The sequence below is a fragment of the Bos javanicus genome, chromosome 14 (genome assembly GCF_032452875.1).
Source record: "Bos javanicus breed banteng chromosome 14, ARS-OSU_banteng_1.0, whole genome shotgun sequence".
Classification (NCBI taxonomy): Eukaryota; Metazoa; Chordata; class Mammalia; order Artiodactyla; family Bovidae; genus Bos; species Bos javanicus.
The window spans coordinates 44,009,317-44,029,887 of record NC_083881.1 but is presented as its reverse complement, the minus strand read 5'-3'; the positions used below and the strand labels follow the sequence as shown (position 1 = coordinate 44,029,887).

General features: G+C 42.7%; 1 protein-coding gene across 2 annotated transcripts in view; it reads left to right on the top strand.

Moving 5' to 3' along the window:
• Window positions 1-20,571, top strand: part of ZNF704 (zinc finger protein 704) — a 262,185-nt gene that overhangs the window by 218,829 nt on the left and 22,785 nt on the right. For both annotated transcript variants that reach the window (XR_009740869.1, XM_061439067.1), the window contains exons 5-7: window positions 7,232-7,332; window positions 16,255-16,522; window positions 18,777-18,881. Coding sequence is in view for 1 of the 2 variants with exons in the window: in XM_061439067.1 (XP_061295051.1) it covers window positions 7,232-7,332; window positions 16,255-16,522; window positions 18,777-18,881 (474 nt within the window). In the remaining variant the exon portion in view is untranslated. The remainder of the gene's footprint in view (window positions 1-7,231; window positions 7,333-16,254; window positions 16,523-18,776; window positions 18,882-20,571) is intronic.

Here is a 20,571-nt window from a genome sequence, read left to right as displayed (position 1 = left end):
GATGAATCTCCAGGAAGTTCTCTCCAACCATCGTAGCCCACAAGGCCAAAGCTGAGTGATTCTAAAGAAGCAGTTCCTGGAAGCTGCTGCGAATGTCCCACTGGGCATGTGTGAGATTCCTTGAGTCTGCTTATAACTGCCAGGCTGTTGTTTAGTCACTAAGTCGTGTTTAACTCTTTTGCAACCCCACGGACTATAGCCTGCCAACTCCTGTGTCCATGGGATTTCCCAGGCAAGAAACTGAAGTGGATTGCCATTTCCTTCTCTCCAGGGTGTGGAACCTGCGGCTCCTCCTTTGGCAGGCAGGTTCTTTACTGCTGAGCAACCTGGGAAGCCCAACTGCCAGGAGCTTCAGCTAAACCAGGCAGATGCATGGAGGACCATAGCTCGTTGAGGTTCCCAGCCAACAGTGGCCTCTCCCTACCTCCGACAACCCAGCTTGGTGAACATCTGCTGAAGCTGGGAAGAGAAGCCAGGGCTGAGGCACAGATGGTCATGTTCAGACTTGGCGGCTGCAACTCTGCCTGCCGCATTGCTTAGTTTGGATTCTTTGGGCAAGCTTGGACCCATGCAGCAATCTGGGTGCTGTTTATTTAGCTATGTTTTCCTGTTCTCCTCCTCCCGTGGCTGGCTTTCCTTTAGCATAACAGGGAGTAGTTCTGTAGACAAAGGATTTCTTTCCACTGGAAGTAATCAGGGTACTCTGAAAAGTACTTAACCACTATTTAAGACAAGAGTCCCCAACCTCCATAATCTAATTCCTAATGATCTGAATTGGAGCTGTTGTACTAATAATACAAATAAAGTCCACAAAAAGTGTAATGCACTTCATTCATTCCAAAACCACCCCCCAACCCCAGTCCATGAAAAAATTGTCTTCCACGAAACTGGTCTTCGGTACCAAAAAAGGTTGCTTGAGTGCTTAATCACTCAGTCGTGTCTGGCTCTTTTAGACCCTATGGACTGTAGCCTGCCAGGCTCCTCTGTCCATGGGATTTTCCCTCCATGAGTACAGGAGTGGGTTGCCATGCCCTCCTCCAGGGGATCTTCCCAATCCAGGGATCAAACTGCATCTTCTGCATTGTAGGTAGATTTTTTTCACCACTGAGCCACTGAGAAAGCCCACCAGAAAGGTTGGGGACCACTGATTTAAGAGGCCTTCTGGTTTGACATACCTTCACCTAGGTAGAAAGAAGTCACTTGATTGTATTAAAGTTGAGGTGTTTGTGCTAGTATAGTTGTATTCTCTAAAAATTAATCAAGCAAGTATTAATATTATAGGTTGACTTCTATTTTAATTTAAAGTAGGGTAATTTTTATATTTTGCATCGACAACTCAATGGATGTGACTTTGAGCAAGCTCTGGGAGATAGTGAAGGCCAGAGGAGCCTGGCATGCTGCAGTCCACGGGGTTGCAAAGAATCAGACACGATGGAGCAACTGAACAACAACGCAATTTCTACATTTGGAAATTAATGTAAAAATAAGATACCCCGCCCCAATATTTCCACCATGCAATAATACATTTTTATTTGTTTTACATACCCCCCAAAATATATAATGTTGTTTATGTTCTTTTATAACCTACTTTTTCCCCATTTCAATCCAGGTCCTCAGGGAAGTTGATGGTGTCCTCAGATGGGGTAACTGAGAAGAATTTAATAAAGAGGCTCTTTATAAAGGAGTAATAGGGCTGGAAGAAATCAGAAGGGATGATGCAGTATCCCATGGGCAAAAGAGAAGCAAGAAGGAATAAAATTGATCATTTTTCTTCATATCCATTACCTAATTTTCTTTGGGCAACAGATTTCTTTAGAGCCCTTAGTATAAGCCCAGAAAATTATGAATATAAGTAAAGAATCCACCTGCAATGCAGGAGACCCTGGTTCAATTCCTAGGTCAGGAAGATCCCCTGGAAAAGGGATAGGCTACCCACTCCAGTATTCTTGGGCTTCCTTGGTGACTCAGTTGGTAAAGAATCCACCTGCAATGCAGGAGACCTGGGTTCATTCCCTGGTTTGGGAAGATCCCCTGGCAAACCACTCCATTATTCTTGCCTGGAGAATCCGCATGGACGGAGGAGCCTGGTGGGCAATGGTCCATGGGGTGTCAAAGAGTCAGATGTGACTGACCGACTAAGTACACAGCACAAGCACTTGTAATTGGTAGTTCTCCAAAATCCAAGGGATTTAGAGAGGATATTGGTCAGCTTCATTGTATGTGGGGGGTTTGACACCTCTGAATCAGCTAGTTCCTCCTAAGGAAAGGAGTTATACCAATGACATTTATTTTTCTATCATCAGTACCAGGCTTTATTAATCAATTCAAGAAGCAAATGCTTGACATGTTATTGCAAGAACCAGGAACAGGAGTTTTATCAATAATACTTGTTATGGGACAGAAATGCCAGTGTGATTGTCATTTCCCAAAACAGTTAGCAATTCGACCCTTTAAGAAATTCCTAAGATGTAGGAGGAATTTGGCTCTGCATGTTGTGTAATACTATTATATTAATTTCAAAAGACTATCTATTAATAACTGACTAATTGTTGCACATGCATGCATGTGAAGTTGATTCAGTTGTGTCCAACTCTTTGCAACTCTATGAGCTGTAGCCTGTCAGGCTCCTCCGTCCATGGGATTCCCCAGGCAAGAATACTGGAATGGGTTGCCATGCCTTCCTCCAGGGGATCTTCCAGACCCAGGGATCAAACCTGAGTTTCTCAGGTCTCCTGAATTGGCAGGCAAGTTCCCACTGACACCACCTGGGAACATCAAGTGATACTAAGTCACATATTCCTTCTTAAGCCACTTTCTGCTATTTGTGCTGGTAATACCACCCTGTCTTGATTACCACTACTGCCCACACCCTTTTTCTCTGTCTTTTCCTTCTCAGTCTCCTACATGAAATACTGGATCTGCAGTATGCTGGGCCTTCTAATTATCTCTAGCTGTATTTCCCCCTAGATGGTCTCATCTAGATCTGTTTTAAGAATTCCTTCAGGTCCTGACTCCAAATGTATATCTCTAGACCTGACTTCTTCTCAGTTTCAGGCTCATAGATCCACTGTCCTACTTGCCAGTAGGTATCTCAAAATGAATGTATCCCAAAGAGAACCACAACTCCCCTCGCTACAGAACTCATCTTTAATACCATCCCTTTTAACGTTCCTCATGCGCAACCCAACAACAGGTTCTGTTGGATCTCCCTCCAAAATGACGCTGAATGTGTCTACTTATCTCTGTTCTCACGGCCCAAGCCTTCTTCAGGCCTCCATCTTTTCTAACCTGCAGTAGCACCACACTGGTGACCTTATTTTTCCTCCCCAGAACAGAACAGAGTGATCTTTTCTTTTCTTTTTGGCCATACCACACAGCATGTTGGATCTTAGTTCCCCAGCCAGGGATCCGACTCACACCCCCTGCATTGGAAACATGGAGTCTTAACCACACTGGGCCACTAGGGAAGTCCAAGAGTAACGTTTTCTTAAAGTCTAAATCATATAATATCACTCCCCAACTTCAACCCCTTCAGCAGCTTCTTTATTTTGGAATAAAGTCCAGATTCTGTACCCTTACCTATAAGACCCTGCATAATCCTCCTTGCCTCCATGGCCCTCCTTGCCTCTTCACATGATCTCAAACAGGTCATACCACCTTTCCTTTCCCTCCAAACTAACTGTTCCTTTCTGGCCCTACAGTATGTCAAGTTCTTCTGCATCTTCACAGCTCTCATTAACTCTTCCTTCTACCTGGAAAACCCTAGCTCACAGCATGGTTGGCTCCTTTTCCAGCCTTCAGGTCCCAGCTCACAAGTCACCTTCTAGAGGCTTTGTCTGGCCTAGCGTTTCCCATCCCCATTTCCAGAAACATTACCATACCTGAAACAGTCATCATTTGTGATCATTTCTGTCTCTCCCCCATTAGAATGTAAGTTCTGAAGAACAGCTTCTTTTCTTTCCATCACAGCCACTGGAATATTCCTTGCTAAGTAGCTATTTAGTTTAATGAATAAAGGAATACCATCAGCAAGAAGGCTTGGAATGAATGAAAAAGTGCTTTCATCTATCTTGACTTCATTTCCAGATGGATATTTGGACTCTCAGATACCTGTAATTTTGGTTTGAGTCATTAATTCCCTTAAGTGGAAGATATTTTTTAATAGAACAGCTTCATTGTTTGAAAAATGAGCAGAAAGCACTCATAGGGTAAGGATTTATTAATTAATATCGTCATTATCTGCTCTGAATTTAAAAAAAAATCAAGCCAAATTCTTTTTTGTGAACCTTGGGGCTGGAGTAGGGGGGAGGGAAGGTTTTAAATTCTCCCCCTTTGGTTCATCTTCCATCTCATGCGTTTGGATCAGTGGCTCAAGAAGATCAGGGAGCCTGAAATTTGTGAATGGTCTCCTTAGAGTAAACACCAGCTCTTCACGATAGTGTACTTTAAAGTGTCCTAATTCTGTCTCTGCTTCTCAGCTCCCCTCACATCCCTCTCTCCCAGTTTCTGCTCCAGCTCTTTGCTGCCGCAGCTTCTAGAGCTCAGTACTGCTCATTGCAGCAGGAAGCATGGGCAAGCTGTCCACAATGCCCGGGAACTGCAGTGGGAATGGCTAGGTTGCAGTGTCAGGAAGGCCAGCCACCTGGGACCTCTGGAAACCCCAGGCCCCTGGGCTCACGAAGCTCACAGGAGGCATGGGCTCCTTCTTGCTGTCACTAATCTATCCGTTGCAATGGACTGTAGCCATGTGCCACTGTGCTGTGTCTTCAACTTGCCAGCCCGAAAGTGATCATTCCCAACACACAGGATACGCCTCACTTTTGCATGTTTCTAGGTATTTTGTTTCAATTGAGAAAGATTTAGGTGGGGGTGACTGGCTGAATCAGGATACTAATTCCATCATAATAGCCGGTGAGTCATCCTCTAAATGTGTAAATGATGGCTTTCTAGAACAGGGCTTGAGAGCAGAAATCCTACTAGACTTGTAAACAAACCTACAGCAATTCTGTCAGTTCAGGGAAGGTGTCCTTGTTTATTGGTCAGGGGAGGCTTATGGTTGAAACAACCCATTTCCAAACTTCAGTGGCTTAACTCCATAAAGGATTTCTCATGTCACAATCCAGTCAGGTCAGCAGGAGTGATGAAGGGGTGTTTCTGCTCTACACATTCTCCAGGGACCCAGGCCCCTTCCTCCCAGTGCAGAGATTCTTAACTTGGAGTCCACAAGTCCCGTAAAGGGAGTAGAAAGAATTCAGGGAGTCTATGAAATTAGGTGGGAGAAAAAGTATATCTTTATTGTCATTAATGTTTTAACTATAATTTAGCATTTCCTACAATTATGATTGGAGACATCAAACCACTATAGTATTAGTGCCTCCTGTGACTTTTCTACCAATACGAAACATGGATGTTTTCATATCACCTTACAATCTTAGCAGATACCATGAAATGTCATTTATGCACAACGCCACTTTGAAATTATGGTAGTTACTAAATTCACTTAAAGATCTTATTAGTTTATGTGTTAAAGAGTATATATATTACCGCTTCACAAAATTTTTTAATATTTTTATAACTATTTCAGCATACTTACAGTTTTTTTAATCCTGTGTATTTTATTTTAAGCATTATTAATAAAAACATTACTTTAAGAAGGGGTTTATAGAATTCAGGAGACTGCCAAAAGAATTCATGGCCAACAAAAGATTAAAAATCCCCAAAGTGCAAGTTCTGACTGTATAGCAGAGGGAACTATATTCAATGTCCTATAATAAACCATAATGGAAAAGAATATAGAAAAGAATGTATAGCTGAATCATTTTGCTGTACAGCAGAATTAACACAACATTGTAAATCAACTATACTTCCATTTTAAAAATATTTTTTAAAAAATTCTTGAGGCACTACTGTCCCCTAAGTCCTTGGGTATACCGTACCTCTAATCAGCGAAACAGGCTGGAGTGACACTGACAAGTAGTTTAGGGACAAGGCTTAGAAGGAATGTATGTCACTTCTGCCCTTATTCCATTGGCCCTAATTCAGTCACATGACTTCACCTAACTTCAAAGGGGGCTGGGAAATGAAGTCTAGCTGTGTTCCCAGGAGGAAACAAGGATGGGGCTTGGTGAGCACAGGGGAGAAAACTCACTCCCTGTCAAATTCACTCCAGGAAGTATATCGTAATAAGACCATAATAGCTGCCATTGGTTGAATAATTACTCCCGTCAGTATTGCGCTAAACGATTTTGCTTTCGTGACCCTATTTAATCATCATAATAACCCTATGAGACAGGTACTATTGTTCTTACTTGATAAATAAGAAAACTAGGACTTGAGAGAGTAAGTCCAAAATCAGGGCTCTCAATCACTTTGCTGGACTGTTTTGGAAAACTTCTAAGATCCTTATAGGAGAAGATAGATTTGTGTCCTGGTGGAGAGAGTAGTTCCAGGAGCCAGACTTCCAAAACTCACATTCTGGTTTTGCTCGAAGCTGGCTCCATTGACTAGGCATGTTTTACTGAAGCTTTCCATGAATCTGTAAAATGGTGATGATAATAGTATTCATCTTTTAGGATTAAATGAGATAAACTCTTAGACTAGCACTTGGCACATAGTAAGTGCTCAATGAATATTCTAAAATTCACTGTCATTAATGCCGGGTTTCCCTGGTGGCTCAGATGATAAAGAACCCACCTGGAATGCAGGAGACCTGAGTTCCATCCCTGGGTCGGGAAGATTCCCTGGGGAAGGGCATGGCAGCCCATTCTAGTATTCTTGCCTGGAGAATCCCCATGGACAGGGAAGCCTGGTGGGCTACAGTCCATGGGATCACGAAGAGTCAGACATGATTGAGCGACTAAGCACAGCCCAATGCCTGAAAGACACTGTAACCACCTTAAAAAAAAGTGAACTAATGGGGTGGGAGGGAGGTTCAAGAGGGAGCAGACATATATATATACCTGTGGCTGATTCATGTTGATATATGGCAGACACCAACACAATATTGTAAATCAATTATCCCTCGATTAAAAATATATTTTTTAAAAAGTAAACTAAATGTTCCAGCCGGGCTCAGTATTTAAGAAGGAAGCAAGAAAATCTCTGAGGTCACTAAGATCCTCACCTGGGGGGTTTCCTAGAATGGTGTGCTGAGTTATAGTCAAGAGACTGGGAAGCTGTTATGTTGATGGGTTAGTTTTCATTTTAATGTAACCTTGTCTTCCCTTTCTAGAACTCCATGAAGGTGATGTTCAAATGCCTCTGGAAGAACTGTGGGAAGGTTCTGAGTACTGCAGTGGGTATCCAGAAGCACATCCGGACCATTCATCTCGGGTAAGGAGCCCTCCCTTTGGAGCTGGGTGTATCTCCATCAAGTTCAGTCCAGGACCACCTACACTCAGAATTACACTTCTCATTGTGCCTTAAAAATTCTGAACACAGAAACAGAGACTGGGCCTGCGTGGTCTTCCTAATCACTACGGAGATGGCCACTGCAGATAATACAGGCCAGTGTGGCAAGTGGAAAGAACATGGACTTAGAGCTGTGAAGCCTCCCTAATACACTCACCAAGTGATATTAAGCAAGCTGCTGCTCGAAGCCTCAGTTCCCTATGAAAAAGAAACTCAGAATATCCGCCCTGCAGGGTCATGTGTGATGGTCAAAAATAAAACGTATGTGAGAGTGATTTGTAAAAGATGGAGCACCAGGGTAGGGTAGGGTAAGGAGTCCTTAGACCCCCTGAAAATGTTTGTAAAATTATATGTGCAATTTTTTTCCCCAGTGGAGTGTGTTAATGACTTTGTGCCTCAAAGGCAGACATAGCCTGAAAAGGGTTTAAGAACCACAGTGACCATCAGTGTTGCTATTCTTATGAAGCCTGATGACCTGCTCTATCCTTTTCTGTTGCCCAAATAAGTCCTTTATTTGTACAACAGACACATTTCCCTGTGTTATACAAAACCTTTCTAAGGAAAGATAAAACGAAGTTTTGCGCAGCAGGGATTAGGGGCCACTCCAGAAGGGCTGTGATGGTACAGCCTCTTGTTCTTTAGTCTGTGGGTCTTTCTTGTCCAGGGATGTGGAACTAAGAAGGGATCTCGAAAAGCTGTAAGTGATAAACTGTGCACAAGGCAAAGCCAGACACATGACTGAGCCCCCAAGTGCTTGGACACTGAGGGGTCCTTTCAAAAAGATGTTGTTGGTGTTCGGTTGCTAAGTCGTGTCTCTTTGCAGCCCCATGGACTGCAGAATACCAGGCTTTCCTTCTTCCTGAGTTGACTCAAACTCATGTCCATTGAGTTGGTGATGCCACCCAACCATCTCATCCTCTGTCACCCCCTTCTCCTCTTGCCTTTGATATTTTGCAGCATCAGGGTCGTCTTCAATGAATCAGCTCTTCGCATCAGGTGGCCAAAGAATTGTAGCCTCAACTTCAGTGTCAGTCCTTCCAATGAATATTCAGGGTTGATTTCCTTCGGGATTGACTTGTTGGATCTCCTTGCTGTGACTGCTGAGAAATAAGCACTATAGGCACTTGGCCCAGCCAAGGATAAATTTAGGCAAGGCATCATCCATAAAAAGTGATAGAAAAAGAAAACAAGAACGGGTTCCAAGGTGATTTTGCTGATTCCTGTGGGTGGGCTCCTGCCATGGCTGGAGAGAAGCAGGAATCCAGCTCCCTCACCCATAGGCTGGGGATACTGGGGACATAGCCAGACCTTTCCAGGGCATGGCATGTGAAAAATCACCAAGCACCACGGTCATGGCCCAGCAAAGCAGGGCTTCCGCTCCACTAGCCAGAGGGTCCACTCCACCCTCCAGGAAACCCCACACAGAACCCACTCCTTCAGGGAAGGACACCCCACAGCGTCTTCGCTCAACTCTCACCTTCAGGACAGCTCACAGTGTAAATAACTCAGTTATTTGAACGTTTAGAAAGAGCTTTCTGAAGCTAGATTCAGGAGCTGTGGGTCTTTGTTTTAAAGTCCATCTCCCCCAAAAGTCAAATCATATTCAACACCACACAGAAACACATACCCTATCTATGTGTTTATAGACTGTGAGTGGCATCACATGAGTTTCTTTTGAGCTTCCAGGGTGCTCTCCTGGTGGGTGAAATTCAAGTACAGCAGGCGCTGTATTTGCTCCCCTGGGATTCCCTTTTTCCTCTGCGTGCTTCACATGGCCTTGATGAGTTAGAATCCCCATCTCTGCCAGCCACTACCCAGGAATGTGCCTGGGAGCCTATAGGAGGATGGGGCAGTTTTTAATGAGTGTTGATTGGCTTGTGAAGAAGGTAGCTTAACCCAAGCCCTCAAATACCTATCTTGCATCTGATATAGCTGCAGTGCACACCACACCAGCATAAGAAGTGCTCCGTTTTTCTCGTAATTCTCACTCCGTTCTTACACACCAGGGGCTGATCCTGATTTATCCCCGTGTAGGACACACGATGTTCCCCAGGCCTGCGTGTCTATTAGTAGCACTCGGCAGCCGGTAGCGACTCGGCTCGCCCTTTCCTGGAGAGGAAGTGGGGACAGAAATAGAACAGATGCACATTCTTCGGCCCACTCTCTGGGGTCTTTGATGCTTTGCTTGTAGGAGAGCCAAGCCCTGCCTGACCTGATACGGAGCAGACACCTCCCTAGATGCCTCAGGCAGAGAGCTCAGGGGAAACAGAGCCAGGCTGGGAGAAGCCGCTGATCTGGCTGAACAGCAAGGCCCAGGAGAAAGGGAGATTTGTATTTTAGGTTCTGTGCAGGGATTGTCAGTGGAAAAAAGTTTATTCTGAGTCAGTGCCCTGCTCCTGCCAGATATGGTCATGAAACTTGGAGATGCCCCAGGAAAGCAACATTTACAGATCCCATCCCATAAAACCAGCTGCAAGAATGTGCATCATTTCCCTAGAAATCCTCAAATCCAACAAATAGTAGTTATTTGACAGGCTTCCCAGGAGGTCCAGTGGTAAACAATCTGCCTACCAATGCAGGAGATGTAAGAGATGCCGCTTCGATCCCTGGGTCGGGAAGATCCCCTGGAGGAGGGCGTGGCAACCCACTCCCGTATTCCTGCCTGGAAAATCCCATGGACAAAGGAGCCTGGTAGGCTACAGTTCATGGGATTGCAAAGAGTTGGACACGACTGAGCCCACACACACACACACCCTTGACAGTTATTTTCTTTTCCACAAAACTTACTGTGGAAAAACACAATTTTCTGTGTCTCAGAAGAACCTGAGGAAGCATCAGAAGATACTTTTCCTGATGATAGCAAACATTGAGTCTTTCTAGCATCAGCCTTGTTTTTATTTAATAAACATTTAGTGCTTATTGATGCTTTTGAACTGTGGTGTTGGAGAAGACCCTTGAGAGTCCCTTGGACTGCAAGGAGATCCAACCAGTCCATTCTGAAGGAGATCAGCCCTGGGATTTCTTTGGAAGGAATGATGCTAAAGCTGAAACTCGAGTACTTTGGCCACCTCATGCGAAGAGTTGACTCATTGGACAAGACTGTGATGCTGGGAGGGATTGGGGGCAGGAGGAGAAGGGGACGACAGAGGATGAGATGGCTGGATGGCATCACTGACTCGATGGACGTGAGTCTGGGTGAACTCTGGGAGTTGGTGATGGACAGGGAGGCCTGGCGTGCTGTGATTCATGGGGTCGAAAAGAGTTGGACACGACTGAGCGACTGAACTGAACTGACACGTGAGTGCTCTACACCTCTAAGTACTGTGTTTAGTAGGCTCCCGGTGGACACGGAAGGCCAGCTGTGCTATGCTGCTTTATATAAGGGCACAGGCTGCTAAAATTACACAGGCAGCTGGGAGGTGTCAGGATTCGAACCCCGGCAATGTAACTCCAGAATTCATGTTGGTAATCACTGTGCTATAGCATCGGCTTCTTTCTTTCATTCATTCAGCATTTAACAGGCACCTACTGTGTGCCAGATGCACTGAAACATGTGGTATCTATTAAACAAAAATGAACAAGACACAGCCCTGAAGAATCTGTCTTAGGGAGGCGACAGAGGTTTAAAACAATTACAGAAATGCACCAAATCATTAAATAAATAAAGTGAATTGAAATGAACACACTTCAAAGTAATTCCGTGGTGGCTCAGTTGGTAAAGAATCTGCCTACAATGCAGGAGACCTGGGTTCGATCCCTGGGTGGGAAAGGTCCCTTGGAGAAGGGAATGGCAACCCACTCCAGCATTCCCGGGCTTCCCTGGTGGCTCAGGTGGTAAAGAATCTGCCTGCAATGTGGGAGACCTGGGTTTGATCCCTGGGTTGGGGAGATCCCCTGGAGAAGGGAAAGGCTACCCACTCCAGCGAGACCGCCTGGAGAATTCCAGGGGATCGCAAAGAATCGGACACGCTGAGCGTCTTTCACTTCCACTTCTTCAAAGGGAGCTCAGAGGATTTAACTGTTTGAAGCTAAATCCTGATGCCTGTCCCTCAAAAGAAGTCCCCAGTTTGAGAGCTCAGGTCACTTGCTCCCCTACCCCTCGCCCGGCCACTGTCAACCGCTCCACAGCCTGCTCACTGGCTCCTGTTCCTCTTGCCCTCCCATCCTCTGTTCTTTCTCCAGACAGTGGCCAGGGTGAGCCTTTTAAAAGTACTTTATGTCTGTGAGTCGGTTTCTGTTTTGTAGATAAGTTCATTGGTATCATTATTTTTAGATTCCATATAAAAGTGATAGAATATGATCTTTGTCTTTCTCTATCTTACTTCACTTAATGTGATAATATCTAGGTCCAGTCATGTTGCAAATGGCATTAGGTGGCATTAGAGAACAAATTTATGGTTCTCAAAGGGCATAGAAGAGGAAGGGGTGGAGTGGGGAGAGAGAAATTAGGAGCTTGGGATGAACAAATACACACTACTATGTATAAAGCAGATAAACCACAAGGACTTACTGTATAGTGCAGGGAACTATCCTCAATATCCTGTGGTAACCTATAATGGTGGAGAAGGCAGTGGCACCCCACTCCAGTACTCTTGCCTGGAAAATCCCATGGGTGGAGGAGCCTGGTAGGCTGCAGTCCATGGGGTCTCTGAGAGTCGGACATGGCTGAACGACTTCACTTACACTTTTCACTTTCATGCATTGGAGAAGGAAATGGCAACCCACTCCAGTGTTCTTGCCTGGAGAATCCCAGGGACGGGGGAGCCTGGTGGGCTGCCGTCTATGGGGTCGCACAGAGTCGGACACGACTGAAGCGACTTAGCAGCAACTTAGCAGCAGCAGCAACCTATAACGGAAACAAACCTGAAAAAGAATACACACACACGCATGCACACACACACATATGGCACTTTGCTGTACACCTGAAACTAACACAACATTGTAAATTAACTGTACTTACTATACATCAATTTTAAAAAATAAAAATAACAAGTCACTTAGATACTTCAAAATCCCCAGAGGCTTCCATCATATTTGGAACAAAATACCAAATTTTCCCCAGGGCTACAAAGCCCTGTGCCATTGTGTCTCTGCCTTCCTTCCCATTCTTCTCCCATCACTCTTTGCCTGGTGCCCTGAGCACCAGCCACCTACCTCTCCATCCTTCTCAGAAAGCAACAAGCCAGCCAACCCCAGGGTTCTGTGCATTCTTCTCCCATAGTTCCCACAAGGGTTTTTCCCTCACCTCATTGAGACCTCTGCTCAACTGTCATCTCCTCAGAGTCTTCCTATGAATACTCTATTTAAAATAATGTCCCCCATCGCTTGCCCTGATTAAGGATGGTCTTAATGCTGCCTAACTTTTCTTTCTGGGATTTATCACTACCTAATGTATTAAATGGAGAAGGCAATGGCACCCCACTCCAGTACTCTTGCCTGGAAAATCTCATGGCCGGAGGAGCCTGGAGGACTACAGTCCATGGGTTGCTAAGAGTCGGACACGACTGAGCAACTTCACTTTCACTTTTCACTTCCATGCATTGGAGGAGGAAATGGCAACACACTCCAGTGTTCTTGCCTGGAGAATCCCAGGAACAGGGGAGCCTGGTAGGCTGCCATCTATGGGGTCGCACAGAGTCGGACACGACTGAAGCGACTTAGCAGCAGCAATGTATTAAATGGACTTCCCTGGTGGCTCAGATGGTAAAGCGTCTGCCTACAGTGTGGGAGACCTAAATATCTGTTTCTTTATGGGTTTACTTTTTTAAAATTGACTTATGGTTAATGAATAATATTATATAAGTTGCACACGTACTGTATGGTAATTCACAATTTTTATGATTATAGTTCATTTATATTTACTGTAAAATATTGGCTATATGCCCTGTGTTTTACAGTAATACAGTCTTGTAGCTTAGCTGGTAAAGAATCCGCCTGCAATGCAGGAGACTGCAGTTCAATTCCTGGGTTGGGAAGATCCGCTGGAGAAGGGATAGGCTACCCACTCCAGTGTTCTTGGGCTTCCCTGGTGGTTCCAACAGTAAAGAATTTGCCTGCAATGGGGAGACCTGGGTTCAATCCCTGAGTTGAGAAAATCTGCTGGAGAAGGGATAGGCTACCCACTCCAGTATTCTTGGGCTTCCCTGGTGGTTCCAACAGTAAAGAATTCACCTGCAATGGGGAGACCTGGGTTTGATCCCCGGGTTGAGAAGATCTGCTAGAGAAGGGAATGGCTACCCACTTGAGTATTCTTGACTGGAGAATACCATGGACAGAGGAGCCTGGCAGGCTATAGTCCATGAGGTCACAAAGAGTTGGACACAACTGAGCAACTTTCACATACATACATACATCCTTGTAGTTTATTTTATCCATAATAGTTTATACCTCTTAATCCTCTACCCCTATACTTCCCCTCCCCCTCCTTAACTACTGGTTTGTTCTCTATATCTGTTTCTTTTTTGTCATATTCACTAGTTTTTTGTATTTTTTAGATTCCACATACAAGTAATATCATAGTATTTGTCTTTCTCTGTCTGACTTATCTCACTTGGCATAATACCCTCTAAGTCCATTCATGTTGTTACAATGGCAAAATTTCATTCTTTATGCATGAGTAGTATGAGTGTGTGTGTGTGTGTGTGAGAGAGTAGCTCAATAGTGTCAGACTGCTTACAACACCATGGACTATAGCCCGTCAGGCTTCTCTGTCCATGGAACTTTCCAGGCAAGAATACTGGAGTGGGTTTCTATTTCCTTCGACAAGAGATCTTCCCAACCCAGGGATCAAATTCGGGTCTTCTGCATTGCTGGCGAATTCTTTACCATCTGAGCCACCAGTGTGTGTGTGAGTGTGTGTGTATGTAGTGTCTTCTTTATCTAATTGTATGTTGAGGGACATTTAGGTTGCTTCCATATCTTGGCAATTATAAATAATGCTGCTATGAACATCAGGGTGCATGTATCTTTTAGAATTGATGTTTCTGATTTTTTTTTTCAGATATATACCCAGGAGTGGAATTGCTAGGTCATATGATAGTTCTATTTTTAGATTTTTAAGAAACCTCCATACTATTTTCCACAGTGACTGCACCAGTTTACCTTCCCACCAACAGTGTATGAGAGCTGCCTTTTCTCCACCTTCTCACCAACATTTGTTGTGTTCTTTTTGATGATAGCCATTCTGACAGGTGTAAGGTAACATTTCATTGTTGGTATTATTGGTTTGATTTCCATTTCCCTAATAATTAGCATCTTTTCATCTTTTTTGGCCACCTGCATGTCCTCTTTGGGAAAAAGTCTATTTAGTTCTTCTGCTCATTTTTTAAATAGAATTGTTTGTTTTTTTAATGTTGAGTTAATGAGCTATTTATATATTTTGAATATTAACCCCTTATCGGTCATGTCCTCTGAAAATATTTACTCCCAATTATTAGTTTGTCTTTTCACTTTGTTGATAGTTTCCTTTGCTGTGCAAAAGTTTTTAAGTTTAATTAGGTCCCATTTCCTTATTTTTGCTTCTATTTCCTTTGCTTTAGGAGACAGACTTGAAAAAAAAAAAATATTGCTACAATAGATGTCAAAGAGTGCTGTGCCTATGTTTTCTTTTAGCAGTTTTGTGGTGTAATGTCTTACGTTTAGGTCTTTAATAATCCATTTTGAGTTTATTTTTGTATATGGTGTTAAAGAATGTTCTAATTTCATTCATTTACATGTGGCTGTCCAGTTTTCCCAGCAACATGTGTGGAAGAGACTACTGTTTTTCCATTGTATATTCTAGCCTCCTTTGTCATAGATTAATGGGCCATAAGTGTGTAAGTCTATTTCTGGGCTCTCTATTCTGTTCCATCAATCTATAAATATGTTCTTATGCCAGTGCATGCATGCTCAGTCACTTCAGTCGTGTCTAACTCTTTGAGACCCTACAGACTGTAACCTGCCATGCTCCTCTGTCCATGGGATTCTCCAATCTAAAATGCTGGAGTGGATTGCCATGCCCTCATCCAGGGGATCTTCCTGACACAGGAATCAAACCTGTGGCTGCTGTATCTCCTTCATTGCAGGTGGATTCTTTACCCACTGAGCCACCTGGGAATCCCCTTTATGCCAGTACCCTACTGTTTTGTTTACTGTAATTTTACAGTATAGTCAGAAGTCAGGGAGCATGATTCTTCCAGCTCTGTTCTTTCTCAAGATTGTTTTAGCTATTTGGAGTCTTATGTGTTTTCAGACAACTTTTTAAATTATTTGTTCTAGTTCAATGAAAAATGTCATTGGTATTTTAATAGGAATTGCATTGACTCTGTAGATTGCCTTGGAGAGTGTGGTCATTTTAACAATATTAATTCTTCCTATCCAATAACGTGGTGTATTTTTCCATCTGTTTGTGTTGTCTTCAATTTCTTTCATCAGTGTCAGATAGTTTTCCAAATGCAGGTCTTTTACCTCCTTAGGCAGGTTTGTTCCTAGGGATATTATTATTTATTTTTGATGCATTCTGTTACAAGTTTCTTGTCTGCCTCTTCCACTAGACTGTACGTTCCATCAGGGCAGAATCTGTTTTGTTCACTCTAATATTGGGTTCCTAAAAAAGTGCCTGGACATAGTAGACTCTCAATAAATTTTTTTTGAATAATTGATTGATTGGTTGATTAGTTGAGTCAATTGCTTTAAGATATCAAGGAAGGCTTCCCCCGGAAGTGGACAGTTGCAGGATAAGTAGAAGTTTGCCAAGCAGACAGGACAGAGGAAAAGCATTCCAGACAGAAGGAACAGCATGTACAAGATCTCAAGGCAAGAAAGCAGTGTGGGTGAGTAGGATTGCTTTGCTCTCTTTTGCATTAGGCGTGTTGGGGAGTCTGACTACAGTGATGGAGAAGAAGACTTTTACTACACTGAGATCAAGCTCAACACAGACTCCGTGGCAGACGGTCTGAGCAGCCTGGCCCCAGTTTCGCCCTCCCAATCCCTGGCTTCGCCTCCTACTTTTCCCATCCCAGATTCCAGCCGAACAGAAACTCCTTGTGCCAAAACCGAGACAAAACTGATGACACCCTTGAGCCGCTCTGCTCCCACCACCCTCTACCTCGTGCATACTGACCACGCTTACCAGGTGACTGGCCAGGGATCATGAGAGCAATCACTTTACTCCTAACCAAAAGCAGTAGCATTCTGACCTGTGAGTTAAGGATTGTTACTGTTGTGTCTGACTCTTTGTAACGCCATGGACTGTAGCTCATCAGGCTCTTCTATCCATGGGATTCCCCAGGCAAGAATACTGGAGTGAGTTGCCATTTCCTATTCCAGGGTGAGTAAAGGATAGCTCAGTGGAAGAACAGCATCCAGGAGAGCCCAGTAGCAGAGTTTGCCTTTTTTCTCCTTTTAAAGACAGAATCTCAAGCAGATTGGACCCTAGGGTGTTCTTGAACTTCCCAAAACTGACTGAAGATCTGATCCCTGAGAAGTTGTTATGAGGATTAAAATCCTTAATATTGTAACACTCTCAGGAGGGTGCCTGGCACATGATGTGAGTACTTGTTAGATAAAAAAAATTATATAAATTAAAAGATGAACTTTGAAAAGCATTGGCACAATGACAGCCTCATCCTGTACTGCAGATCCAGGACTTTGTGCCCCGACTCTCTGAATTGTTAACTAACTCTCTGGAGTTAGTTAGGCTGGAGCCATGGTTGTCAGTGTTCAGCAGATCAACAGTGTCAGCGTCACCTGGGAATTTGTTAGAAATTCACATTCCCAGACCTGCAGACAGAAGCGAGGGGTGAGGCCGAGCAGTCTGTGTTTAACAAACTCTCCAGGTGATTCTGCCTCACTCTAAAGTCTGTTAAGGCCTTAGAGACAAATCCTGCAAATACAGGACACAGCTAAAACTCCTTCCTCCCCCAGCAATTCTGAACTCTTTTAAGTGTCGATTAATAAAATTTCAATACGCTCAAATAAAGAAAAAAAAAAAAAAACAGTTTTCCCATAATTTTCAACTACTTTATGTAACTTTTTAAAAGAAAACTCTCCTGTACATATTTGTAATTTGTGTTCTTCCACTCCTGTTTATAAACACTCTCCGTAGAACTGAATATATGACTGAATTCAATTAAATCAAAACATCAAGTTGTTTCTTTCTCTTATGTTAGGTATCTACTTTTTAATTATCATCAATAAGGCTAGTGAGGACACTTCTGTGCCAGTAGTTGTTTTTTCTCCCCATTGAATTTCCAGAAGAGTAATTACTGAGTCTTAGGATACAGCATGAACAGCTATGTATTGCCAAAATATTTTCCAACGGTGCCAGTTACAAAACCACTGCCACTAGCAACTATATCTATAAAAGTAGTAAAACTAACCCTGAAGAGAAGTCATTCAGCCATTTATTAAGTAGACTTCAACTCAAGAGCAATGGAATAGCGCTAATTATTAAATTAGTTGATGCAGCAACTTTCATTCCTGACTCTTCTATTCAAAAAGGATAATTCATCCCTTAGTTCTTGTTTGTCAATATTGCATTTAGGTCCAAAATCATGGGCTTGAACCAACTTAAATTATTTTTCTTATGTATTTAATGAGAGTTGGAACATACACTAAGGGATCTAGAAGTTCCTTCCCAAACTATAGATTCACAGCATTGGGATTTTTCTGTTTATAGTTATAAGTGTTCAACATAAAGATATTAAAAACGTGAGCAAAGAAAGAAAATCCATCCCAAGTCCCAACAACAAGGAAGCCCCTTGGTTCATATGGTCCTTCAGGACTGTTCTACGTGTGCATTTTAAAAATGGAGTCTATTACAGTACTGTTTTCGCTGTGCTTTGTTGTCTCCACTTGATATCTCATGAACATTTTCCCATGCCAACGAGTGTTCTTCAGCATCATTTTCCCTATGTGTTTCCAGTTTTTTTTTAAAAAATATAATACATAGTTATGCAATGAACATCCTTGTGTCCATTTCTTTAGAATAAATTCTAGAAGTGGAATAGCTAGTGTACAGAACACTAAGAATTTTGACATGTATTGCCAAATTACCTTCCCAAAATGTAATTGTCAACCTACCATCTCTCCCAACTTGATAACAAGGAATTGTATCTCACAGATGTCCTAAGATAGGTACGTGTATGTATAATCAAATTTCTATTCAGAAATCAGCAGCCAAAAACCTTCTCCTCCTATACCTTAGATTGCTTTAGATGTATAAAAAGTTTAGCTACTTTCTTTAACCATGCTTAATCTCCTCCTATTATAATTTTGTCATTAATAAAGCTGAGATTATTTCTGAAGCCTTATTTTGGTAATGACAGCTTAAGACTCCAAGGAGAAATATTCTTTCAAAACAACTTTCTCTGTTTTCTATTTGATAGGCCACACCCCCCGTGACCATTCCAGGAGCAGCCAAGTTCACCCCCAACGGCAGCAGCTTCAGCATTTCTTGGCAGTCTCCTCCAGTTACCTTCACAGGCATTCCAGTAAGTAGAAAAGCAAAAAGCCAGAAATCTGGTCAAAGCCAAGCATACATTTAGAGAACAAATTGTAGAAACATGCAAAATAAAAGACAAAAATTAGAATGCCAGAATAATTTTTTTTAAAGTGATATTTGTAAGCTCACCAAGCTATCTCGTGGTCCAGACTAGCCCAACTTCTCTGTGAAAAGGTGTTTTGACGGGAATTTTAGAAAGTAAAAGACAGTTTCATCTGTTGATAAACATCTTGTTGGAAATATATCAAGATTTTTTTGTATGGGTGATGTATTTGTATGTTTCCTAAAGGCTTTATAAAATTAATAGTTGAACTCAGACCCCAAAGATAAAAGGAAGAGACTCTACAGGTAAATGGCGTGTATCATTATGAGCTCTCTGGTGGCTCAGATGGTAAAGAATCTGCCTGCAATCTGCCTGGGTTCTATCTCTTGGTCAGAAAGATCCCCTGGAGAAGAGAATGGCTACTCATTCCAGTATTCTTGCCTGGAGAATTCCATGGACAGAGGAGCCTGGTGAACTACAGTCCATGGGGTCACAAAGAGTCGGACACAACTGAGCGACTAACACTTTCACTTTTTCTTTCAACTATATACAATTTGACTTTGAAATTATTGTTTGTGGGTTATGTCATTCTGAAAGTTCAGATAGTAGAAATTGAAATCAACTTTTTTCTTCTAAAGCCTAAATAATCCATGCTGATGGGTAATTTGCAAATAAATGAGTATTGAAATATGCCGTCGGATTTAAGGATTATTTTAGAATTGATTTGACATATTAAATAATTACTGTCTGAAAACTCACCATGAATTTATTTGATTCTTAACTATTCATTTAGAAGATATTGAGTCTTTTACAGCTTATCACAGAATATCCATAGCCCTCCACACTGCTCATGCTCAGGGGTTTACAACTCCTGATAAGGTTCAGAAAGTGGCTTATGATAATAGATATTAACCTTATTTTCTCCTCTCCACCCCCTCCCCAAGGACCTCACAAAAGCTTCTTATTGCAACCGCTGGCAACTCCCAGAGGTTTCCAGCAAATGCTAAGGCCTCCTGTGGAGCTGATAAAAATGAAAGTGGCTCAATCATTTATGCTGTGCTCTGTCAAAGAATAGTTATTAAATTCCTTAGAGGAATGGCCAACAATAAAAAAGCATCCTGCTGGCAGCAATTTGAAAATCTTGTGGCTTCCAGAAAATACCCCTAGAATTGGACTTTTAAGCAGTATGGTGGATCTGGAGTAATTATGAAAGGTGCCGGCTTCATGAAGAGTGGGAACTGCTGGTTGTTCTCAAAGAACAAGAATACGATGGATGACCTTGTTACAAACATTTAAAAAGAAGAGATTAGATGTGGAGGTATTAGTTTTGCTTCTGGCAAGAGCAATAATTCCCCCAAGGTGGGTGTCAGCCTTTTTGGCAACTTTTTTTTTTTTTTTTTGGATAGACATAAAAAGACCAGAGTGGCTCTCAATATGACATTTGAGACTACCCTTCTAACTCAGAGAGGCAGCTCCAAACATAGAATTACAGAGACCTACTCTTCTGAATTCTGTTCAGTCCTGTCTTTGATTAGAGCTGAATTTTCAGAAACATACCCCACATTGCTCATCTGGTGAAAAAATAAGTACAGCATGTAGACAGAACATCGCAGTTCAGATTTCCTTTCAAGTTACC